Here is a 26,875-nt window from a genome sequence, read left to right on the forward strand (position 1 = left end):
TTGCAGTCTTGTATAACATTTTCTGCAGCTTCTTGTACGTTTTTCCTGCCCTTTTTAAATTTCCCATCATAGAGCTGCATCAAGCTAGGAAAGTCTTAAAGAATATCAGAAACACTTAAAACATTTTGGTTTATTTTCACTAAATACAATTTTTAAAAAATCACTCATCTGTGATGATATAAATCTGCTTATATAGAGTCTAAGCTTTTATTTTTTTTAAACTTTCTAGTCCTTGAAGTTGCAAAGAAACCTTTCCAAACATGCATTGAAGGAACTGATGTTGAGCTGTTTTGTTGAATCTGCACACAACTCCATTTCCCCAGTTGCTGCTTTGAGCTTTGTCAAGTTGCATCAGGATGAAGACTCACCTCAATCTTGTCAGTTTTCACTGTTGCTGTTCATAACTGTGTGCATTGGTGAAATTTGTAATCGTAGCACTGGAGTAGTAAACAATGATCCCTGTCATATGAGGGGGATATAACCTTCTGTAACTCTAACTTATATCACAGGTAGGGTCCTTCCAAATTCATCGTCCGTTTTGGCCAATTTCATGGTCAAAGGATTTTAAAAATCCTAAATTTTAGTATTTCAGATATTTAACTGTGAAATTTCACACTGTTGTAGCTGTAGGGGTCCTGACCCAAAACGGGGTTGGGAGCAAGGGTCTTGTTTGGAGGTCACAGTGTTGCCACACTTACTTCTGTGCTGCTGGTGGTGGCAGCGCTGCCTTCAGAACTGGGCGGCCAGAGAGCGGTGGCTGCTGGCCAAGAGCTTTGCTCTGAAGGCAGCACCGCCTCCAGCAGCAGCACAGACGTAAGGCTGGCATGTTACAATATTGCCACCCTTCTTTCTGCGCTGCTGCTGGCGTGGCACTGCCTTCAGAGCTGGGTACATGGCCAGCAGCCACCGCTCTCCAGCCACCCAGCTCTGAAGGCAGCGCAGAAGGGTGGGAATACCGTGACCCCCCGTAAAATAACCTTGCAAACCCCCCCACACACACACACACACACAACCCTCTTTTGGGTCGGGACCCCCAGTTTGAGAAATGCTGGTGAAATCTGTATTGTGTAGGGTGAAAGTACACAAAAGACCAGATTTCACGGGGGAGACCAGATTTCACAGTCCATGATGTGTTCTTCATGGCCGCGAATTTGGTAGGGCCCCTAATAATAGGACAGGGAATAAAGAATAGTCTTTTGCAGCATTCCTGCATGCTGCAAATTTTATTGCACAGTAGAAGAAGAAAAATTGAATCTTTTGCCAAAAAATGGAGCAAAATGAAGCCACCTGAATCCTTCGGTCTGGAAAGGAACCTGGCAGAGAGCTGGAAGAAGTGGTTACAAGACTTCCAGATTTTCCTGGAAGCAAGTAGTATTGAACAGAAATTGGAGGGGATGAAATCCTCCATACTGTTGTACATAGCATTGTAAATCTACAGTGCATTCTGCAGGGAACACAAAGAGGACTGCAAACTGCTAGACAAAGCCAGTCCAACATTTGAATGCATTCTTGATTGTCACCTAGAGAAGGCTTATTTTCTTTACAAGAACCTGGATGCCAGGTGAGTCTTCTGCCCACTCTGATAAGCTAAGTTATATGAATAGTAACAAGTGGACTTTGTAGAGACCAAGTGAGTGTAACATAATTGATAACCAGGTTCAAAACGAGATAACTGTGAAAAATGGACTTGAATTTGCAAAGAACAGTAAATATTGAAAGGGATGATGAAATCTGTTCTTCCCAAATTAGTGTTACAAGCAGTGAAAGAAATGGAGTTCATCTAAATAGTAGAATACAGGGGTAAATATATAGCAGAGATCAGATTTGTTATCAATAAACTTAATGCAAAACATGCTAAGGGAGAAGAGCAGCCTGCAAATGATCAGATGGATGTGTAAATTGTCTACAGAGTGGAATGCAAAAGATGTTCTTGAATAATTTGATGGGGTGTTTAACAGACAGAGATGTGTTAAAGATAAAATATAACACATTTATATGTGTCTCAGTGAGTTCCCAAAAATTCATGTACTATATAAAATCCCATTAGCATGGTGAGATAAAGTAAATTCTGAATATGACCGAATGGTAAAATCAGATGTTACTGAGGAAATCATACATGAAAATCAGTCTCAATAAATATCTTATAGCAGACATACTTTCAAGGACACTTCTAAATAGTGGAAGCAGAAAGCTGCTAAATAAACATGACTCAAGTACTAACTATTTCTGAAATAATATTTGACAAGCCTCAAACAAGATACACAAAAATGATTTGCACTTATGTCAACTTATAAAAGTAATTCTAGATGGATACCTGACAAAAAAAGCCACATATCTCCAAGTATGAAACTTTTGGGGATTCTTGTGATGATATTGCTACAAGTGAAAGGATTCCATAGAAAGAACTTTGTGCCATAATGTGGCACCATATGAGGTCAGAAAAGTTAAACATAGTATACAGTGCCCACCTGCATACTGAGATGTGAAAGAATAGAGCTCTGGATGTCTTATTCTGGCCAGGCATGAATGTTGCCATTCTTCTTATCAGAAGCAGAGCTTGCAACGGTTTTCTGTGGCAGCCTCATCAGCCAAATGCAAAGCCCTCAGACCACTGTCAAAACTTGTCAGAGGGCATTTGTCAGTGATGTGTGACATTGTCTGTCTTTGGCCATAGCTCCATGTGGGATCCTCTCTTTGGCTTCAGGTGTGAAGGCTGGCTGCACAGTGACCCTGGCCCATTTTAATCTATTCAGAAGGGCCCATGGGCAGAGTGGCAAATCAAAGCTGAGTACACCCGTGGTCAGATCAGTTATAAGAAATGGTTTCTGACGTTGGCTGCAGGCCATTCTTCATGCCACATCAACATTACAGAGAAATCTGGGCAGAGCAAGTGGGCCCACAATGAGTGCCTTGATGACAAGCATGCTCTTGGGTGGTCAAAGAACCTCTGTTTATAGTGGTAGGCTCATTTGCCCTGATCTTCTCAATGAGTCTGGCTGTAGTATTCTCATGGCAGATGTATGTGGAGGAATGATGGTGTGGGTCAAATATCCCAGTTATGATGCACATGGTTGAGTGTAGTTGTGTGTCAACCAACTTGACATGAGATGAATAAAGCCAGACCAGAGCACAATATTCTGCTGCAGAGTAACAGTGGGTTAAACCAGATGATCATCTAGTTTGAGCATTTTTTCCCCATGAAGTGGCGGCCTGTTTGCTTAGAAAGTTGTTGCATGTCCTCACCTGAGCTGCAGTTTTCCTCAGGTGATTTAGAGATGTGAGAGATTTATCTAGGCTTACTCTGAAGTAGACTGGGTGGGATTCATGTTTCAAGTTATGTATATTGAGAAAGATAATCAGTTCTTGGTCTGCTCTGGAGTTGTAAAGATGGAACACACTCCAAACTGTGCTGGTCATACTTGGTTGTAAATACCACTGACTCTACAATATTCTGCTCTCTTAATTAAGTCAACATTCTGGGTATCTGCAAGTTCTGGAAAAGATCATGCTTGTATATCTAAGCAAATGTCATCTGCATATGTTAACTTGACTGGGTGAGCAAAAAGTCGTTTGTGTACAGGTTGAAAAACATTGGGCCCAGCACAGAGCCTTGGGGTGGACCGTTCGTATGTCTTTTCTGCGTGCTAACTTTGTCTCCCATGTGCACTCCTTCTGTTGCAGAGGAGAAGGTCAGCAATGTTGACTACCCATGCTGGGAGTGCTCTTGGCAATAGAACTAAGAGTCCCATGTGCCAGATTGTCATCTGCTGCCATCAGGTCCAAAACTATAGCTCCTGTTTTCAGGTTTTTCTGAAAATCATTTTCAGTTAATATTTTCAAAACTAGCACTTGATTGCAGGTGCTCCAACCTCCCCAAAAGCCCGCTTGCAATTGAAGATAGGGCATTCAAGTGTGATGATATGCAATAAGTACAAGCAAAAGAACCACTGACACTACATGATATCCCTGATTGCCATTAGTCTGAGGCTGGCACAGATCTGTTTGAATTACGGAAAGATTATCTTTTATTTTTAAAATTGAACCATTGCACAATACATCGAGTGACACTGTAATGACACTACAGGTCACAGCTTGATCCACCATGGTATTCTGGTAAATTGCTGATAATAGCCCACAATTTATAAGTGACTCATTACAGGAAAGTTTTCTGATGGATCAGTATAGGTACACCACATCAAGCCCTTATTTTACACAATCAAATGGGTGAGCAGAAAAGACAGTATAAATAGTAAATAACTGGATTTTAATAAAACTCTGATACATTCAAATGAATCTTACTCGCCATTCCATTAGCATATTGAAGCATACCTCACAATGCTTTCCTAGGATCACCAGTTCAGAAATTTGTGGGCAGAAGGACAAAGGTTTTAGTGTCCAAACTTCTTCATAAACCAGACTACCCAGAAATAGTTACAAAAGAACAATACACAACAGAAGAAATAATTCAACGAACATGCCAGTTGCCACCTTTGCGAGTGGGAGTGAATACTGGATTTCAAACAGAAAATGGCTGGAAATCTGCCAAGGTAACAGCTTATGCCATCTGCACCGTGAATGTCAGTCCTAGAGAAGGAACAAAAACATCTAAACAATACCATGGAGGACACTGTCTCTCTGTATCTTGTGGGCATCCAGAATACTTCTGACAATGCCCATGTGTGGACAAAAATAACACATGGTCACCCAATCTCTGAGAGTGGAAAAGATACTGAGCACCAGTAATAAACTTCAGGTGATGGATCCATCTCATATGCCAAACAATCCACTACAGAAGGAACTGTTTTGAGAACAAGAAGTGTCTGTTTGATCAGAAAGCCATTTAGGTTCAGAAACAGTAGTTATTAACAGCTGTCCAGTAAGAAGCAGGATAATCCTCTCATCAGTCAGGGGAGTTCCTCTCCCCAACTTCCACTTTAGAGGTTTCTGTTTGAATACTAATTGAAAGTATTAGTTTGTTCTGATCTTTTTAGTTGATATCTTGTATTTGCATTTGATTAATAATAAAAAAGAAAAATGTCTTTGGAGACAGTGGCTACTGCCTCCTGCCAAGAGACAGGTATATACTTGTGTAATCTCAAAACATGCTATACAAGAGGAAGGGTAGATAAAGATAATTCTGTCTTACTAGTAAGCTTCAGTGTCACATAGTTATTACAAAACTGGATCACTTTCACCCTGCTGCTGCTTGGAAAAGCCCTGAGCATCACCAAGACTATGTATGGGGAAGACTCAAACAGAGAATAGGCGAGGGGTAGCATCCCATGAGCAGTAATCAGAAAGTTGAGCAAAGGTTAGAGTAGTACATTCCCCCTCTTCAACAGGTAGGAGGCTAGGGAGAGGTACGGTAATGGATACACTTCCTTCTTACTCTCACAGCAGCCGGAGTGTAGAGAGTTGAGAGAAGGGGAAACGGGGGGGGGGGGGGAAACGTGCTCTTCCTCCCTTCCAGCCAGAAAAGGTTGGGGAGTGGGTAAAGCGGGGATAGAGAGCTGAGGAACATTGTCCAGAGATAACATGCTGGTACAAATCCCAGCACCTACCTTTTTCTCCACAACTGGATAGGATGTTGGCTTTTTACCTGGGCGGTAGGGCATCCTTCCATCTTTTGTAATGGCCTTCAGTAGGGTTAGTCCTCTGACTCGTAAGCCTTTGGTAAAATTTGGAGCATGTATGTGTATGGAGGTGCATTGGGTGGGCAAGAATGAGCAGAAGATTGATGGGTTAAGTTAGAAAAAAGTATATAGTGTGTGTATATATGTCAATAGATTTTATATATGTATATAGAGAGATTGATTTTGAGAGAAGAAAGGAGAGCCAGAAAAAAAAGGGAGGAGGTAGAAAACAGATTGAAGGGTTGCAGAGAGAAGGAAAAGAGAACAGATGCTGGAAAGGATGCAGCACAAATTTCTATAGGACAGAAAAGGAAAAGTGAAGTCAGGAAGGGAAAAGAAGGTACAACAAAAGAGATGTAATGAGTTGAACTTTTTAACATGTATTAAAAAGAGAGTAGACAAATTGATACAGTAGACAAGTGTTCTGTTCCTTGAACTTGCAGGGGTATGGCATTTCATGTGTGTGACTTTGTGGGTGTGGCCACACAGCTGTTTTTCAGTGAGGTTACTTAGGCTTAGTTCTCAGGCCAGCATGTATCATGGATATATTTTTTCAATCCCTGTTTTTATTATAAAGTAGTTGCCTCCACTGTTTAGTCATAACTGGTATCGCAGACTGCTGGGGAGTTGCTCTTGGAATTGCCCAAACAGTAAATGAGAGCACTCTAAAACACTTCAGAAGAGATAGGAAAGGAAGCCTTGCCGTTACATGCCTTTTTGAATATGAAGATGTACCGTACTGGAGCAATCTCTCTCTTTTTTTGTGGGGGAAGGGACATATACTTAGCAGATGACACTAAGAATCTATGTAAGGTGGAATAGATTTCAAAATAGATGGCAAACCAGCATCATTAGTCCATAATGATCTAAAAATGAAGATTTATAGTACTGAAAATGAAAAATGTAATGTTCCCCATACTTAAAGAAAATTTCACAACTTCAGGGCATTATTTTCAGAAGTGACTATTGGTTTTGGGTTCCTCAGTTTTTGTGTACCCAAATGGAGACATTGTCAAGGGGCATGATTCTAAGAGAACGGGTACTCAACACTTTCTGAAAAACCAAGCCCCAGTTAGGTGCATCAAGCTGAGCACCCAGCAATAGAGGCATGCAAAAATACTCTTGAAACACTCTTGAAATATTGACCTTTGTGTCCAAATTCTGTCCTTCATACATGCAGTTAGATATCCATATGCAAAAATCCAAGGGTATATTTTGTTTACAGGGATCTTCTTTGGGAGGGACTTACATTAGATAAGTTAAAGTCATTTACAGTACAGTTGGATGAAAAGTAACTATAAAAAAGTATCCTTACTTTAAAAATAAATAAATCCCCCGAATATGTCCAAAACTGTAATGTCACTCATTTGAAGTGGGACACTGCATGACTTTCTGAAAGAGAAATCTTTAATCCTCTCGAACAATAAGTTGGACAGCAAATTAATGAACAGTGCTTTTGGCTGTCACTCATGCTGTGATTTCTGTGTCGAAGTTTGTAGCAGAAGAGAGGCTTGTTAATAAAATTACTTTATCCAGAGGGAATTCCAATTTCTAGTAACAGGTTCCAGAGTGCTTTCAGTGGGTACTGATGTAATGCATATAAATGCTTGAGGCTACTTATGAGACAGGTATAACTAAGACAATGAAGTGTAAGCTAGTGTTACTGAAATGAATGTATCAATTGAATTACATAATCATTTTGAGACTATTAGTAAGTCAGGAGAAGTCTGGCAGTTTGAAATTGCCAAAGTGAAAACAAATATAGGACCGTAGGTAGAATGGAAAGAGTTCAGTACTGCTGTGTTGTACTGTGTTTGGGAAATGTGCGTCAGTATTTTGAGATATATAATAAGGCAGAACCGAATTTAATTTTATGTAGGGTTCTTCATACTTAAGGTATTGTAAAGCACTTTACAAAGTGATGACTGAGATACTGGAAGTGTGGCTCAAGGGCTTGGTAATAAGATACAGAGCCTTTCACCTCTAGGTCACTGGTTCAAATCTGCCTTGGGTTAAAGAAGACTAAAACTTGTTACCACCTGACAGCTGTTCATTGGTCTCAGAAAAAAGTTGATGGTCTTAGTCCAGTTTTTAGTGGACTAGTGTCCACATCACAATTAGCACTTTTTACAGTCTCCTGAGAAAGGCAAAGGATTTACACTTGATCTGGCTCCCACTGAAGTCAGTAGAGAACTTCCATTTACTTCAACAGAAGCATAATCAGGCCCTTAATGAGCATGGAAACTGAATTACTCTGTACTAATACAGATGATCTTTCAAGGTCAAGTCTGAAGTACTTTGGCAAAGCACTGTGAGAGAAGCTTGCACAGTACTTCCTGTTCTGTAGCGTCCTGCACATGAATAGATGACTTCAGTCTTCTTGGGGAATGTCAGTCACACAAGAACTGATATTTAATTTGAAAATTATTTTGAAGTGTGGTGGTGAGGAAGATACTGGGAGTGTATGCAAATGCAGCAGTCATCCAACATTCAGCACTAGCTTTCACACACATTCTTGAGCATTAAAAACTGATTTATTAATAGAGGAATGTTGGCGAGAACACTGATTTTATTACCCTGGATTTTTGAAAAGGGATGTGGTGTCTTATTTCCACACAGCCACCCAGAATCTGATGGCACCTGTAAGAGAGTAGTACCCATACTGTAATATAGTATCATCACTGGCTATGAGCCCAAGTACTGATTTGTAATTATATCTGTCTTCTAGCCTGGAGGCAATAATGCTACCAGCTCAATACAGACACTAAATCATAAGGAATCATGTAATACAGGACTAGAATGCCATCAGGTGGCTCAAATATCAAAAACCATGAGTGTGACCCTCAAGGATTTTATCATCAAAACATCAAACCAGAAATTTCTTTACTTTCTTTGCTCTCTTCCATTTAAGATATTTCTATATGCAACATTGTTTACAAATAAAATGAGATGTATTGTTATTATAGGCCATTGACCTATTTAGCACATCTCAGTAGAGATTTGACTAAAAAGTATTCTTGTTTCCCACATAAAAATGCATTACATAAAAGGAAAAAAGACAACAAAAAAGACCATCATTTGGGTGATGAACAAGATTTTCCACAATGCCTGTTATTCAGAAGGAATTTTCTGACACATGCAGTATATATTTATACTTGTTAAATATATGTAAGGAATGACACACAACAGAGTGTGCATGTGTGGTGAGGTATTAATAAGACTGATAGCTTCAAGTAGAGTTTAGTGGCATTATTTTTTAATGGTGTCTGCCTTCAAAGAGTCATTTCGGCACTAATTGTGGATACTTGCAAGACAAGGGCAGAGCACATGGGGTTGGCTGGAACAGTTGAAAAAATGATGATTACTCAGCTGATGATTATGGAATCTTTAAATCCTTAAAATGAATAAAAGCAAATAGTGGATAGAAAATGTTCCCTATTTTTGACTCTTCTTCCTCTCTTCATTGGACATATTGAAAGGCCTTTGATGTAACTATTTGCTTCCAATCTATAAATATGTTATCACATATCTATCTTTGGCGATCAGTCAGATTGTTCCTTTTAAATCTAATTTATAAATAGTTTTGTATGTGTTTTACATAATTTAAAATGCCTTTAAAATAGTCTGATAAACCATGTTTTAATCCTATTGAGGTAAGTGAAATACCAAATGGAACTAGGAAAAAATTAATAAATGATGTAATGTCTGTTTAACAAGAATGCTGCTGCACGTTCCATTTTCAACATACTGAGGAATATGTCCATTTTCTTGAACCATTTTGTTATTCCTATATTGAATGTAAAAGAAAAAATAGCTTCTCTCCTATCAACTGACTGATGTGATGTAATTCTGATTAGCTAAATCTGCCTTCTTCATTGAGGTTAATATAGTTTGACAGCACCTCCATTAGGAAGCAATAATTTCTGTTGATAGTAAACAGTTGATCACTTTCAGCAGAGATGGGGAATGTCTTTTGCCTTACATTAGATTTGAGCTGTTGGCTAAAATAGAATTAAATTCCTCTGATTCCAAAAGTAAAGTGATATATTCAGGAGTGGAATGGCAGAGCATGTTGTAGTGGTAGTAAATAGTTATGCTATGGTAGCACCCAAAGGCTCTAATTAGATTGGGCCATCAATGTGATGGGTGCTGTGAAAACATAGAGAAGAGGCATTTTCAGTCCTGAATGGATTGCAGCTAAAGGATTTTGGAAAGGAGTGCAGAGACTGACTTTTGTTATAAGAAGTATAGATTATCACACATAAAACGTGTGTCATTGGCACCTATGCAAGCTGAGTCAAACTTTGTTAGAGTGACTCAGAGCATTGTCCTAGGGAGACAGAAGTGAGGGTAATCATTAACCTTATCAGGAAAGCAGTAAGATTTTATGAACAACCGCTATAAGTGCAATTCTGTACTTTAAGAAATGGATGGATGTGATAAATAGCTTTTCAGGCTAGATCAATAACTTGATTTGGATTACAGAGTTTGATTTGTGTTTGCATTTAATTTTTTTTCACTTAATGTAAAAAATCTAAAAAAGAAAAAATAGCAAGTATATTTCTTGGGTAGAATTCCATATACACGGTTTCATGTTATTTGTTTTCTTTTGTGATAAATGAAAAATCCCAGTGAAATATTTTTTTTGCTGTGCTCTAATAACTGGGGTGTTAAAAGTAAAGTATCTGCTGCTAATGTTGGTTGTGATCTGGTATCTATTGTAACATGTGGAGGTGGTAATGCCACATATAATGGGTGGAGAAAAGGAACCAAGAGCTTTGTGCAAACAGTTATTTACTTCTCCAAAGATTGTTTGTTTCCTGGAATGTGAAACCAAGAAAACTCTGTGACAGAAGGAAGCTGAGGTATCTTTATTTACAGAAGGCTATATTCTGGTACCCTTACTTACACTGGGTAACACTTTTCTCCACAAGTGGTCCCATCAGACTACATGAGGAATAAAGTTCTATCCAACATGAAATGAATATGAATGGTTTCTTTAGCTGAGTGCTCTGGTGCTGTCAGTGGGGGATAATGCTCAGGGACTGCCTTCACCCATTTCCCACGTTTGTTTCATTCTCTCTGGCAAGGAAGATTGAATGTGACTTCCTCTAGAACCCATCAGTATTACACTTCTTCCCCATTTTTTCTTGTCTGTCATCTCTTGATATGGAGTAGGCTATACAGCCGATGTGGGCTTAGGACCAAACTTGGTCCACGAACTCTGATCCACTGCATGGCAGCACATTGTGTGGCTATTAGACCACTAGGGTAGATTGCTCAAATTTATTTATTTTATCAAATTTTATCAAATTTATTTCTGTTGCCCTCAAACTGCACCTCATTATGTGAACCTAACAGCAATGTTTTCACATTTTTCTGAAAGGCAGAAAGAAGTACTTATGCTCATTTACTCTTCCCTTCTCCCTCCTTTTTTTACTGAAGGGAAACATTTTGCCTTCTGCCATTGCCAAATTATTTAGAAGAGTGTAAATTGAAGCCATTTATCTTGAAATGTGCTATTGGAGCAGACTGTTTATACAAGTGTAAGAAATTGTAGCATAGAAATATTTGGTTGGGTCTGTAAGGAAAAGATTTCTCAATTTTATTTTATTTTAATTTCTACTTCTGGAATATTGATTATAATGTAGAAAAAGCATGAGTCTAACAGCCTCTAATTTACACATCACATTTTTAGTGTTGTTTTTAATGAAGAATAATTTTGTGTTACATTGTTGGCAAAATGAATTGAATATTAGCTTTAAAATGACTTCAGATGAAAACTGACTATCACATACTCCATACTTGTGGTGAAGTTTATTGATGATCTGTGAGCTCTTATAATGTGAGTCTAGAGTAAATTATTGGCTAATACAAAGCTGTAAATATTTGTCTGTCAGTTGGTGGACGAGTGAGTCGGGAGTTAAATTACACACGCCAGAAGATTGGAGAAGAGGCCATGTTTAATCCCCAGCTCATGATTCAGACACCACAAGAAGATGGTGCTAATGTACTAACAACAGAAGCACTCAGACAGCACCTTGACTCTGCACTTCAAGCCAGTAGGGTACACATTTATATGTACAACAGGTAAGGTGGGGAAGCAAAGGCATTTCTGATCTTATACTTATATCTACTAAAGTGTAGATATATACTTATTCTCTGATTTACGTGCATTTTTGAAAGGCTAGCAATTCAGAACACCTTCTGTTGGCACTTCATTTTGATTTGTATTTGATTGTCAGGACTTAGATATTTGAAAGAGTTTTATGATAACAGTGAGTGATTGGATCTCAATAAATAAAGCAAAGATAAGAAGCATTGGATCAAAGCCTGAAACCATTACTCATAAGAGTAGTCCTGCAGTCTCAGGCCTATTGCTTGGTAAAGTAGGGTTGACTCTGCACCACTGAACCTGCATGTGGTGTTAGGACCTCATTGGTGGGATTCAGAGCAGTAAGAAGCCCCCCACATTGGAGATGCCCTCACTCGCTGCCACCTGAAGGAAACAAGTAATGACTGTGGACACTAGTGCAGGTGATATTCCAAGACTTTGGGAATAGGAGCTAGCCCAGGGGTGGGCAAACTTTTGGAACTGAGGGCCACATCTGGGTGGGGAAATTGTATGCAGGGCCAGGGCAGGGGGTTGGGGTGCGGGAGGGAGTGCGGAGTGTGGGAGGGGGTGTGGTGTGCAGGAACGGGCTCAGGGCAAGGGATTGGGGTAGAGGAGGGGTGCGGAGTGCAGGAGGGGTGCGGACTATGGGAGGGAGCTCAGGGCAGGGGGTTGGGGTGCAGGAAGTGTGCGGGGTGCGACGGGGCTCAGGGCAGGGAGTTGGGGTGCAGGGTGCAGCAGGGGGCTCAGGGCAGGGAGTTGTGGGGTGGGGTGCAGGAGGGGTTCAGGCTCCGGCCCGGCACCGCTTACCTAAAGCAGCTCTGGTGTGGCAGCAGCCCGCACCGGGGCCAGGGCAGGCTCCCTGCCTGTCTGCCGTGGCCCTACGCCGTGCCACTCCGGGAAGCAGCCGGCACCATCTCCCTGTGTGGCTCCTGGGAGAGGGGGAGGCACAGGGCGCTGCGTGCTGCCCTTGCCACGCCTCCAGGTACTTCCCCCGAAGCTCCCATTGGCTGTGGTTCCCCGTTCCTGGCCAATGGGAGCTGCAGGGGGGCGGTGCCTGGAGGTAAGGGCCCCGAGTCGTGGTGCCAGCCACTTCTGAGAGCGGTGCGGGGCCTGCGGCACCACGGGGGCAATCCCGCAGGCCAGATCCAAAGCCCTAAGGGGCCCGATCCAGCCGGCGGGCCATAGTTTGCCCACCCCTGAGCTAGCTGCTGTTCTAATAGATAGGAATTGATTATTTGGTGTAGACACAGGGATGCCAAACTTGGGTTTCTCGGTATCTGTACAGGTGCTTAATGTATCTGAGGTCTGCTTGATTAAATTGTCTATATAAAAATAAAATTAAGCGTGGTAAGAGGAATAAATGTGTCTAGTAGTAAGGGTGACCTTTAACAATAAGTATCCACTGTTGACCCTGCGCTAGATAGTAAAGTTAGGTACCCTACTGAGGCTCAGTTCCTGCCAGGGTTACCTCTTGGTTGGGGAAGTAATCTGATACACTCTTATGTATCAGAGCAGGTGCCTAGCATGGGTGGAGCCATGGTCCTGCTTACACCCTGTCCCTTCCTGCCCACTTGTTTCTAGGGGAGTATCTTCAGGATAGCTCGTGCACTTCCCCAAGTGCTAGAAGCTGAGATGATGATAGTTGTAACAAAGCCAAACTGGGAGGTAGACTCTTAACTCTTCCTACTCTCCTGCACAGATGAATTAGGGCTAGGATTATTCCAGCCTACTGAGCTAGATTCTGTCCCTCCTGCCCGCACCCTCTTTAGTCACATTAATTAGTGCCTTACGCTATAAGTAGTCCCACTTACAGGAGCCAGATCCTGTCACCTTCGTTCACATTGAATAACACATTGCTCCAAGAGTAGCTCCATTGTTTTTAATGACTTTTATATCATGCCTACTTGCCATGCCTAACATAAACTCTACTGGTGTAGATGCACCAAAAGAGGCCTTTGCACTGTGAGGTGCGGGGTGCTCACTCCAAATGAGACCTCTCTTTCTCAGTGCTTACTAACTACCTAGAAGTGAGGCATCTACATATGTGAATTGCAATTTTAAATGTGTGTTGTGTTTATATAATGCATTCTTTTGATTGTGGAAGAAATTTTTGTTCTCTATATTTTTTACAGACAATGGAAATTGGAACATTTATGTTTTAAATCAGGAGAACTTATCACAGAAGCAGGGTACATGGACCAGGTAGATATACCATGAATTTGGTTTCTACACATTTTACTTCCCCACTCTTCATAATAACTTCCACTTGTGCACTTTGGTATGGTCTAGTCTAAATGTATGTGTTTTTTTCCCTTCTAACTTTGACAGATTATAGAATATCTTTATCCTTGTTTAATCATCACACCTTTGGACTGCTTCTGGGAGGGGGCAAAGTTACAAGCAGGGACTGCCTATCTATTGTAAGTGAACTGTTTTATTTTCTAGTCTGTGGGGATTTTTTAATCGTAAAACTGAGCATGTTTTCACATTCCATTCCCATTGTTTATTCAGATGCTGGTTTAACCAAGAAATAAAAACATTAGTGATGAGTCAGAAAATGTATATGGATTTTATTTTTTAATTGAACAAAAAGGGCTCCACAGAAGTTTTTTTTCTTTTTCCTCAGAAGCTGAATTGTAGGCATCAACTTAATCTTCATTTATTTTTACCATTACATTTACATGCAAAAGAAAATGCAGCTTCTCAGTTTTTATGACCTTTTAAAGTTGTTTGCTTTTTTGGAAATAAACTTTGTTTTTGTCCTTGAAAACCACAAAGGCATTGATTGCTTGAGAATTCAATTTAGCTTAGCTGTGGATAAATGTATGTGGATAGTTGTCGGGAGTAAAATCTCAAGTCTTCCTAAGGAGTAAAAAGCTTATCCTTTGTTTATTAGATCATTAAAGAAACAAAAATAGTATCTTTTATCGGAGGTTTTCCATAGCATACTATTGTGATATTATTTGCACTCGATCCTTCAAAGAGTTAATTGTTAATCTGTGCAGACGTTTTTGGTTAATTATGCAAGAGTTAGCATTTGAGTTATTGTTTCTGCCCTGGTTTGCATGTGTCTGTAAAGCAATTTGCAATGGCCATCTCCTAACCTTTAGTGTACAGTCTTAGATGGGGAAATAAGGGGTTTTGTGTTTTCTGGTTGGGAGATTCGGAATAATTACTTAAGCCTGGTTAAGCAGATACAGTGTGGTTTGAACCACAAAATAAGACAGCCAAAAGCCTTTCTGGTCTATCAACATCACAAATTCAAAAGTGGGGGGTGGGACAAGTGGCAGGGATAGTGGTGATGGCCCTGGAAGCAGGGAGTTTGCTTGTCGATTGCCAAGCTGTCAGAGAATTGGAAGGAGCACAGTACTATTAGAGGTAATAAAGATCAGATATTTTAATTGATTACATTTGAAAAACATTTATTAGACTAAACGAGTGGTAATCTGACACTGTGTGAAATACTTTCTCCCCTCTGTCCACCTCACTCTCTTTTGGTATTATTGCTTTGAAGCAGCAGTTGGCTGTCTTTTTGGTGTGGGGGTAAGGTGGCTATGTGAGTATATTTAATTAACATGTAAATATTCCCTTTATTAGAAAAAAGATAAGGCTGATCTTTATCTATGGGGCTTTTACATAAGGTTGCATCAGGACTACATGAAGAAAATATATAAATAAATCCAATTAAAATATACATTTAATTTGATAAAATAGGTTCCAAAAGTGGATTACAGCTCAAAATAGCTAAAATAGCATTCTAGACTTTGTACAAATACGGATTTAAAAATTAAAGATTTTTCTTCAATGTATTTTCCACCTTTCTACCCCTAATTTCTTTTACAGAGGGAAACCTCCTTTGCAGTGGATAAACTTTGACCCCTTAGAATTCTTGGAAGAGTTAAAAAAAATAAACTATCAAGTAGAGAGTTGGGAGGAGATGCTGAATAAAGCAGAGGTTGGTCATGGTTATATGGATCGACCTTGCCTGAATCCTACTGATCCTGATTGTCCAGTCACAGCCCCCAACAAAAATTCAACCAAAGTAAGCTTGCTTATCATCTGTGGACTATTTCAGGGAAGTGGGCATATGTGGGAAGGGAAGGGAAAGGGGTGTAATTTTTAAAAAGCAACACAAGTCTCATATTTCCGAGCAATCTTTATTATTTGGTTTCTGTTATATGGACTTAATCACGAGCTGCTAACTTTCTTCAGTCTCTGAGGCAATACTGTGACCCACATACTCAGAGTCAGATTATGGCTCTTCAGCCATGGGCGTGATGGGAAATGGTACCACAGTGACACACTATCCCATCTGGAACACCAGTAGTCATTGTGCCTCAGGCAGTCACAGTGACTTCTGGGTTGCAGGAGGCGTGCAGCTGCTGCTACACACTGACATGGTATACCATGCTGGGCCAGTTTTGCTGACCTCTGCAGAGGGTTGGCAGGTCCTTGGCCCCAACTTCACCTGTCCCCTCCAACCCATTACGACAACTCTGGTGATGCCAGAGTTGTGTAGTCACTGAGCTTGATTTTATTTTTAGTTGCTGGTAAATCAAGAGTAATCAAACTGAAGTCAGTGGGGTACATAAGTATAAAATCAACATATGAGTAGGAGAATCAGGTCTGCTGTACTTTTGGCGTATAAGAACTAAGATTATGCCTGGTCCCGCCATAGAAGCATGCAGGGGAAGGAAAGGCCTTGTGTCTTCTACCCGCAGTGCAAAGCTTGGCTCAAGCCAGTCCTTAGTGTCATCTGGATTTGTGTTCCTTCACAACCCACTCCCTCATCACACAAACATATTAACATGCAAAAGCTCATGAAAAGAAATAAAATTGTAATAAAGAATGAGGTTCACTTGTTGACAGTCTCACTTGGAATTGAATATGCTTGAAGATCTTTTCCATCTCACTGAAGTTAATGGGAGTCAATTGGCCAGTCCAAGTCGTTTCCAGGGTTTCAGTGGGAGTCTTGCCTGAGTAAGAAACTTCAGGATCAGACCGCACATTTGTATGACAAATCGTATTCCTAATGCTATTTTGAATTTACATATTCAGGATGCGTATTCCAAATAGCATATCTACGTGGGCAGAGAAAATAAATTATCTAGAAAAGTGTTAGGAAAGAGTGCTTCCTTGTGGATTTTGTAGTAGTTGTGTTTGGTCTGATACTAGAAACAGATTCCGTCTTCATGTTTTATTAGGAACCCAGTCTGCTGTCTAGATGTATGTCTCCTTGTAAATCAGTCAATTTTGGAAGGAACTATAGACTCTATGCCTCTTCCATCAAGATATCTTAGGCCTTTTGTTTTTATTTAATATATTTTAAAACACTATGATCTCTTCATTGAGCTAGTAGTATGTTTTCCTTCCTCCTATCATCTTGAAATTTATTTTTAACCAAGTTTTCATGCTTTACAAGTTAAGAGTTCCTGAAATCAGTATACAGAATAGTGTCTCCATGAGCACCTACTGCATTGTCAACATCATGTTTCAGCACATTCATGGACTAAGTATTAGGATTACAAGTAGAAACTTCCTGTCATATAAATATAGTTAATCTGTATTTTATACAGTGTAAAAACAAATAAAACCAACCAAACAAAAACAGTATGGTTTAAGCTTTGAAGTCTCATGAAAAACTATTTGGCTAGCTCCAGCTCTTTGCTGGAAGTTAATCATGAAGGCTATTCTGTTTGATAAGCATGTTTTTAGCATTTGACTTCTAATTTATTTTATTCCAATGTACTAGATGTTGATGTCAAATATGATTTGTCTACTAAGTCACACAGCTGGATGACTTATCAATAATTTTATTTTAGCCTCTTGATGTGGCCCTTGTTTTGAGTGGTGGATGCTACGGACTGTCAAAAAAGTACATGCACTGGCAGGAGGAGTTGATTGTAGGTGGAACAATCAAGAATGGTACTGGAAAACTTGTCAGGTAAACACACACAGTTTAAAAAAACATAGTACAAAACCAATTGCCTCCTAAAATCAGTGAATTTGTATTTTAGTTCCAGATTCAGGAAAATACCTTTAATATGGACAGCATTTAAGCATGTGTTTAAGTAGGCACTTAGATGCTGTCCTGAATCAGGATGACTCAGGCACATGTTCAGCTGCTTTCCTGAATTGGGACCTTAATATTTACTCGCATTTAAAAAAATATTTAACAATATGTGCAACTTGCACATGTTTTCAAAATAAAAAACTGACATTTTTATGGTGACATTGTTAGAGTTGCAAAACTGTCATTCAAAAGAGAGACGCAAACTGCATGCTGAGGTCACTGCTGCCTGCTTCTGACCAAACAGACATATATACATATTCCTCGGAGTGATGCTAAGGGTTGCAATGCCTAACTTGTAGGTGCCTAAAAAATTCTACTCTGTATGGCAATATATCTTGAATAAACATTGTGATGGATGCAACAAAAACCTGGAATGTGGCATGTATCTCAGAAGAATTCCTGGGACCCCAACACATCATATGAAGAAACAGGACTGTCCTTGGAGACAATGGACCATATGGTCATTTTACATATCTGTAGAGTAACAGAAGTTTAAGATGCAGGTTATATATTAAAATTAAATTAAATGGATGTGTTTATGCTGAGGTACAACATAAGTATCATTGAGAAGTTAAAAAATGCATGCAGAATTTTAGTAGAAGTTTTTATAAAGATTTTAAAGTTTTTACTCTTGAGTATTAAGGGGGTTTTATTTTATTTTAATGAATTTAATATATTCTGAAAAGGTGAACTGAAGTATAGTTTAAGAAGTAGCCAAAAACATACCTAAAGTGAAATGTGTACTGTCTTTCCTTGGATGGCTGTGTGTGCTAGATACAATTATATAATGTTGAACGGAGACCAAAAATTTGCTGATGAACAGTGATCACTCTTTCTGTAATCCTTGTTGCTTGTCAAGAGTTCAGTCTGGCATTTCTCCCCAAGGAAAGCAAAAACCCAATGCTCCTGGATGAAGAATTATTGACAACTTGCTACATTATTCCTCACTATTCCTCCACCCTCCCTAGTTCATATATTAGAAATTAGATAGTAAATTGACTATTAATTTAATTTTTGTCTTTGTCCAAAAACAGATTTGTAAGGTTACATCCTTTAGGCCTGAAACTGATTCTATTGAAGTTCATGGCAAAGCTTCCATTGTCTTAAGTGGAATCAGAATCTGTCCCTAAATACTGTATATATCAATACATCTGTACCAGTAACTAAAAAGAATAATTACTCTGGTTCAATTTTAATGTGCCTTATAAAAGAAAAACATTCTTGCAAGTTGCTCTAAAGCTCTCATTCAAGACTTTATGCAATAAAATCACTTCCTGAAAATGTTTGTTTTATGCCTTTTCCTCCTTTTCTCTCTCCCTGTTACAGTGCTCAGGCTTTACAGACCATGTTTCAGTTAATGACTCCTAAGCAAATGTACGAACACTTCAAGGGGTATGAGTATGTTTCACACATCAACTGGAATGAAGACAAGGCAGCCGCAATTCTGGAAGCCTGGCAGAGGATGTATGTTGAGGTAAAATACAAAGTCACCTGGAAATCATCCTTTGAAATATTATATATTATAGTAGTCCAATAAGGAAGATGCTTAATGTGTGGGTGTGTCCTGGTTCTAAAGTAATAATGTACTCACTGCAACAGGATATTTAAAAATACTGCTTTTCTTTCTTCTTTTTAATATAACAACTTTTTTGCTGTTCACATATGAGTAGCACTAAGAAAAGATACCCTTTATTTTTTGTTCCTGTTATTGAGAACATTTTTCTGATTTGCTGAGACGGAAAATGAACTGAAGATGTAAGTGCTAGACTGAATTTAGAAGCACTTGGTCAGTGTGATTACTGGAGAAAGGTGTCTGGAAAACATTAGCTAGCCATAGAATCTGCTCACAGCTGCAGTCCCATTGGTGAGGTCATGTGACATTATCTGGCCTTTGTTTCCCAGGCATTGACCTCTGCCGAGCTGCTTGTGACCTCCCTAAAGTGGCCGGCCAATGAAGAAAGAGAAGAGTGCCCTTAAGAATTTGTTGTTTTGGATTAGAGGCAAAACTGATATAACAAGTCAATTGTAAAGTTAGAGAGAAAAGGAGGAGAGCAGAAAAGCCTTCTTAAATTTCAATATTGAAAATTTTTCTGAATGAACTGTGATTGCAACTGTCTTCCCAGCAAAACACACATTCTAATTTGATCATCAGTAACTTGCAATGAATAAGTACCAAATGAATTAGTGATTTCAAGTAGGATCAACAAAATTTTCTCTGAAGGGTGTACATTTTAATGTTAATGATTAAGACAAAAGTTGGCTTCAGATGTGTAGTGCAGAATGCTCATAATGTATCCCCTTTGTTTAGTAATGCTTATTGTTAAATATCTGTTCACAGGTTGTTCATCAAAGTGTTGCACAAAACTCTACTCAGAAGGTGCTTTCCTTTACTACAACTACTCTGGATGACATCCTAAAATCATTTTCTGACGTCAGTGTTATCAGAGTTGCCAGCGGCTACTTATTAATGGTAAAATAAATGTAATCTTGTTTATTTAATTATTTCTGGTATTCTAACTGCTTTTAACATACATGTGCATTATTGGCTCCAGCCTATGATATATACAATTTTCATAATGCCTAGGATGAAACTGTCAGTTTGCAATTTGTGCGTCTTTGACTTATGAGTATCACCTGTTTATGTAACATCTCTTATGTATGTACTCTTTTAAAAATGTATTTTGTATGCAAGCTTTTGGTTGGGGGGGGAGGAAACATTAGAATATGACACATTCTAATGTTTTGCTTTTTTTTTTTCCCCCCCAATTGTTCTGCTTTCAGCTTGCCTATGCCTGTTTAACCATGCTGCGGTGGGATTGTGCCAAGTCCCAGGGTGCCGTGGGGCTGGCAGGAGTCTTGTTGGTTGCACTCTCAGTGGCTGCAGGATTGGGCCTGTGCTCATTGATTGGAATTTCCTTTAATGCTGCCACAACTCAGGTATTAAGGAGCTATTTAGTCTGCTGTTCGATTACAACTGCTCTGTTAATAAACAAACCCATCAGAATCAGTTTTTGAAAAAATTAAATAAAAATGCTGAGCTAAGATTTTAGTTCTGTACTTGTGCCTGTTTCCTCCAGCAGCTCACATTTCATCTGTCCCACTGTGAGAAATTGCAAAAATAGTGCTCCTGATGGGTGTTAAAGAGAGAGGCCCCAATCCTGCAACTTATTTTATGCAGGCAGACCCCTGTGCACTGATTTCTGCAGGGGTGCAGAATAGGGGACCAGACATTTTGCTCATACATCTGAAAGTATCAGGTTGCCTAAGTTGTAACAAAATACACTTGGGATCTAATCTGGTATTCCTTGTCTACCCAAATCTCTCATTGACTTCAGTGGGAGTTTTGCATGCAGAAGGAATGCAGCATCAGTCCCTTGGCACTATTTCAGAAAGAACGTTACTAGCCTTAGTTTATCCTTTAGTTTTTTGTTTCTGCCCATAGATTCCTGTTTAAAGTGTGCTGGGAAATACTGTTTAATTAGCCACTTACATGATAGGTCATAAGTGCGATATAACAGCTTCCTTGGGTTTTTTTTTCCACAGGTTTTGCCTTTTCTTGCTCTTGGAGTTGGAGTAGATGATGTTTTCCTTTTGGCACATGCATTTAGTGAAACGGGGCAGAATAAGAGAATTCCATTTGAGGTAATGATAAAATGGGGAGTTGGGGCAAATAAAGGAAAAGCTTCAGAGACACAGAATGTGACTAGGTTTAATGGTCTTTTTTTAGGGGTGAGGGGAGAAAACTGCTTAGATTATTTTATCTTAGAAGTTTAATATTTAAATATGATGCAAGAGATAATTTAGGAAGCAATCCTACCTGTTCTGCACACCCATCACTCCAAGTAAACATATGTTTTGGAGATGAAAGGAATACAGCATTGTGACCTTCAAATGCTAAAATATTTTTGCATCGATTGTTTAAAGGGTTAAGGCACAAAGGAGCAAGAGGGAGTGGGTTTGAAACACAAACACCCATTTTAATTGTTACATAGGAAAAAAAATTGAGGTGAGGTTTTTTTGGTTCGTTTTGAATTATGCATGTTCCACAGTTCCTCTTTATTTTTAAACGAGTGATCATTGAAAATACCATATAATCATTAACATATGAGCATTGTGAAATCCAAATCCTCTCATTTTTACAGAATTCTCCCTCCAAACCGGGGTTTTGTTTTCAGTTTGCAGTTTCGTATCAGAATTACAAATCTGTGTAAAAAAGCAATATGTATTTGCTTATTTTTTATTTTATACAAACTGTGTCTTCCACATGTTCTTTTGTCATCTGTCTTAGCACACAAGCACCACAGACTCCTTTACCTGTAGCCACCCTGTGCTTTTAAACCAACAGCAAACAGCCCTGTAGGTTGGCAAACAATCCTTTCTCAATTTTTTTTTAACAAAATACGAAGCTTTGTGTGGTCCCGGGTTTATTGCTACATGCTTCCCGAGACATGTAGGTACATAGTTTAGCCAGGAGTTTAATGCATGCTTATTTTGTCTGAAAAATATTTAAAACAAAAGTGGCTGAATTGGTACAAACATAACCTCATTAATAAAAGAAATATTTGATATCTGATCTCAGCATCACTTTTTCTTTGAATTTTGAAGCCATGCTAAGCCTTCTTTTCCCCCTAAAGAATTGTTAGTGCTTTATGTGGTGCCTGCTATATTGTCAGATTATGTTAAGTGGGTGCTTTTATTTCAGTATGGGCTTGTTATAAATTGACATTGTCATCATGTTACATCCACAGCGTGATCTCTCCCTGCTACCTCACAGCTCCATTTGCAGGCTCTAACCTTAAACACCCAATGCTGTATACTCTTTAATTCATTGGACTCTTAAGATATGTCATATGTTTTTCAGGATAGAACAGGTGAATGTTTGAAGCGAACAGGAGCAAGCGTCGCCCTTACATCTATCAGCAATGTTACTGCCTTCTTTATGGCTGCCTTAATTCCTATTCCTGCTTTACGGGCATTTTCACTCCAAGTAAGTTGATATCATGTTTTGCTGGCTTTTATGATTGTGCTTGTATCATGGTAGGGCCAGGATAATAACTCTCAGTGATAGTATCATGGTCAATACCTGGTACTTCTCCATTCCACTGCATTGACTTCTGGTCCCTAGTCTACCACTCACATAGAAGGAGGTGACAACACCCATTCTTTCCACCCTAACTCTGCTCCTCCCAGTTATTGCACATGCGTCCTGACCCTCTGGTGTCCTGCAGGAGAGTGAAAGAGCACCCTCACCCATCCATACGGTGTTCCAGCACAAAAAGAGAAAAGTAGAAAACTAAGCGGGATTTAACACACACACACACACCTCCATGGCTAAAAACAGCAGGCTATACACTAGCCTACAAAACCAGATTGCTGAGTGGGAGTATAATTCCTTGTGCAAGGACAGCAACAAGGAGTGTTGCTACCACATTAACTATTACCACAGCAATAGGTACTTCCCTTATTCCCAATGTCTTTTTAATAGAGTATTGGAACAAGGCATATTGATAATTTCATGTGCCCAACTACTCTGAGAGAATGTGTGAATGTTATGAATGGAAGGCGCTCTCTCTGTCTCTTCTGTTTATGTTTGTGATAAAATGTTTTCAGAGAGATGAAATATTGAGAGATACTAAAGGAAGCGCCTCTTAAAAGCTAAAGGGCTCTTTGAAGAGAGCTCTGGGAGGTTCTCCTCTGACACTGCTCTAACACATAGGCAATTTATAGCACTGTCTGATCTTAATACAGAGCAGAGAAACTGTACTTTTTCAATAGTCATTTTTCTTCTATCGTAGTCTGGCTCTCTAATCGTTTTTCATTCTGCTTGACCCTTGACCTACCCAGTGGAAGTGAGGGCTGCAATTTTTCTTAATACCTGTGGCAATTATTGCAGTTTTCAGAGGCTCAGGCATGTCTGCATTAAGCTGTGAAACAATAAGCAGTTCCTGATTACAGCTGCATGAAGACCACTGAACATTAATAATTTGTTTACTATTTTTCTTCTCAGTAGGCATTTTGATAATGAATAATAGAGAATGTACAGGAAAACACAGGCATCATTGTTTTGCATTGTGTGTCTTCAAATGATATCTAAAATTAGGGATGCAAGTCTTCAGCAGTGATTCATTTGTTGTGGGATGGGGGAAGGGAGCAGGGTGGTAATACAGGTAATCCTGAAAGACACTTTCATCTCTTATGGGGGATATTGACAAAGGAATTACTTAATATCTTATGACAAAGATCAACTGTTGTAGACTTTGTTCAGGATTCACGCCTATTCATATACACAATGATTAACATAGATTTCAGCACTCACTGTTAGAGCCTATGCAATGTGTTAAAAGTAACCTTTTTCTTTTTAAACACTCTCTTGGAATGAAATAATTTATTATGATCTCTTCTACTCCATGGCCCAACTCCAAGGATCCAGCACCTAGGCCAACTAGTAGAAAGGGCTTTGGATATCTCCACTGGGAGTCCTTGGGAACTTGTGTTCCCCGTTCCTTTCATATACTACACAGTGGCTGCTGAATGGCTCCGTGGAGGCTACCTCAGCCCAATATATTGATCACAGGAAGAAGAATTGGAGGATCCACACAGAGAGAGATTCCATGGCCCCACTCACTCAACTCTTGTGTTTTGGGGGCCTTCACAGATGTGGACTCCATGCTGTTAAGGGGCGCTCAAGCCCTGGGGAGTCTGCCTCAAATATACACCAATTCCACTGCCAGTGGGACAGCCACAGAGAGAGCAGCTGTATTACTCCATGTGTGCATATATATATATATATATATATATATATATATATATATATATATATATATATATATATATATATATATATTAAACTTTTTCTCTCTTCTGTTTGACAGATACATTATGTGACCTACAGTTTTGCTGTCAATTCAATCAGTAGTTCACAGTAGCAGGCACATGTTGTCAGATGTACCATGCTTTCAAAAAACAGATGTCTGATGCTCCAATTGAGGTTTTAGCACATCCAAGTGTGTCCAGTATGGTTTTCATGTTCAAATTAGACTGATAAACATCAGAATTAAGGTCTCTTACAAAGTAGCAGTTATCTTAGAATCTTTCTGTAGGAACTTCTACTTAATCCTTCCAGTATCTAAAACAGTACTTAACTTGCCCAGTCTTTTCATGTATGTTGCTATAACCTCTCTCTGCTCATATGTAGTAGCAGATTTTATACATGTGACAGATGGAATAATGTGCAAAGTATGCACCCTATGACCTGCACTGAGGATCTGCTGGTAACTGAACAATTTGTGGACACAAATGAAAAATATAAAAATGAAGCCTTTTCTTGTTAGAAATGTGGGCATCTATTACTTGTTCTGTATTGCTTCACCAGGTGTAATCAAAATCAGGTGATGCATTTAATCACAGCATTCAGAATCAGTCAGCCATGTAAGATTCTAGTGGGTGGTCTGTTTTTACATGTGGATTTCTTTATTTGCATTTTTCTTCCTCCTTCTCCCTCTCATTCATGTTTGTTTAAATAAGAACTCCTTGCTGACTTTGACATTTTCCTAGCAGAGCTTAGAAAGCACTGAAATACAGCAGTTTTCTTTTCATAGATGCTGATTTCTGTTAATCTAGATAGCAAACTTTTAGCAGATGGACTTAAAAAGAGGGTTGCTTTTGACCTTATTTCTTTCTTCATTCACTTTCCTCAAGACATTGCAAGATAGTTGTCAAAGCTTCCATGGCTTTTGAGGCCCAGGATCTGTAAAATAATCCAGCTGCTGAGGGAGAATAAATGGTTTCCTGACTAGCGCCTATAAATGGGAACACAATTTTCAGCCTAGCATATCAACACTTTCTTCTTTCTGAACTTCTGGTATGGGAGTTAATGTAGCTCATCCATACTTCTGAATTGTTCAGTTACTTTAAGAAATTCAAAGGCCACAAAATAGGGGGCTGTTGTCTCAAGAGCTGGCTAATGTTTTCCTTTTAAATTCAAATTTATTCTATAACTTTTACAGATCTTACATAATATATTAGCCTTTATAGAATATAAAGAAATGAAAATCACCAATCTTAAAGTGAGCTTCTACAACATATTATCTGAGGGGGTTTGTTTTGCTTTACTGCTTTTACTATGTGATTTTTGTTTGTTTGTTTTTTGTTGCTTTCATAAATTGCTTAACTCAGGGGCATAGAATTTGAGATGCTGAATGCTTTATGAGCAACCCCCAACTCACATTGATTCACCTCCTACAGGGCTGTCAAGATTGGGTCCTAAATTTGAAGATCTGTATAATATTCTTAAAATTAGTGTAGGTGATCAAAGAAATCTGTGAATTGTTTTGACCAAATCTGCTGTAAGAACATCTTCAAAAACAGCTCTTTGTTTTATTGCTAAGTGCGGGAGGAGGTGGAAGACTATAACAGATGAATCAAATTCTGCTGTAACTATGCAACCCTATTGAATTCATGGGACAAATACAGCCCTGTCAGAAGAGGGCACAACTCCATGAAAATCAATAGAACTTAGCCCCCTTACACCAGGGCTGAATTTGGTCTTGTATGTGTAGTGGGGTTACTTGGATGTTCTAATAATCAAGCATAGAATTTAGCCCAATAAATTGTTGCAACAAAAATTTTCCTCAATGCAAGAATGATGAAATTTTTCCTAAATATTAAAGTAGGTTGCCATGTGTGGGATTTTTTTCATAATACACAACATACTATGTAGCTGAAAGAGATACCCATGCTTTATTGAGAGAGAGAATGTAAGTTGTTAAATACATTCATTATCTTACTCTGTGGAGTAACACTGAAAAGGCTTTCCCCCTCTTCTTTTCCAGCTCCTTAAACTTTCTCTGCTCCTGTCATGAGGATTTAAGGAGCAAAAGTAAAGCTGGGGTGGGAGGGGAGGGAGAGAATCCAAGTCATGTATGCTATCAGAAGGGAGTTGCAGATAGGCAGCAATAAGGTGGAAGTCTTTGTGAGAGGCCTCCTCATCTGCTCATCACCTCTGGCTGTGCAGCACACCCACTCTCCTTGGGTGGTCTGCCAGGAATGGCAAAG

At 39.2% G+C, this 26,875-nt stretch overlaps 1 protein-coding gene across 2 annotated transcripts in view; it reads left to right on the forward strand.

The window, feature by feature from the left end:
- PTCH1 (patched 1) overlaps positions 1-26,875 on the forward strand; it is a 73,177-nt gene that overhangs the window by 16,326 nt on the left and 29,976 nt on the right. Inside the window, exons 3-12 of one of the 2 annotated variants that reach the window (XM_077816382.1) lie at positions 11,534-11,723; positions 13,881-13,950; positions 14,077-14,168; positions 15,592-15,790; positions 17,571-17,692; positions 19,148-19,295; positions 20,160-20,291; positions 20,603-20,758; positions 21,365-21,463; positions 22,683-22,808. In XM_077816382.1, the coding sequence (XP_077672508.1) occupies positions 11,534-11,723; positions 13,881-13,950; positions 14,077-14,168; positions 15,592-15,790; positions 17,571-17,692; positions 19,148-19,295; positions 20,160-20,291; positions 20,603-20,758; positions 21,365-21,463; positions 22,683-22,808 (1,334 nt within the window). The remainder of the gene's footprint in view (positions 1-11,533; positions 11,724-13,880; positions 13,951-14,076; positions 14,169-15,591; positions 15,791-17,570; positions 17,693-19,147; positions 19,296-20,159; positions 20,292-20,602; positions 20,759-21,364; positions 21,464-22,682; positions 22,809-26,875) is intronic. The other variant, XM_077816383.1, reaches the window with a different exon arrangement.

This window comes from Eretmochelys imbricata, chromosome 5 (assembly GCF_965152235.1).
Source record: "Eretmochelys imbricata isolate rEreImb1 chromosome 5, rEreImb1.hap1, whole genome shotgun sequence".
Classification (NCBI taxonomy): Eukaryota; Metazoa; Chordata; order Testudines; family Cheloniidae; genus Eretmochelys; species Eretmochelys imbricata.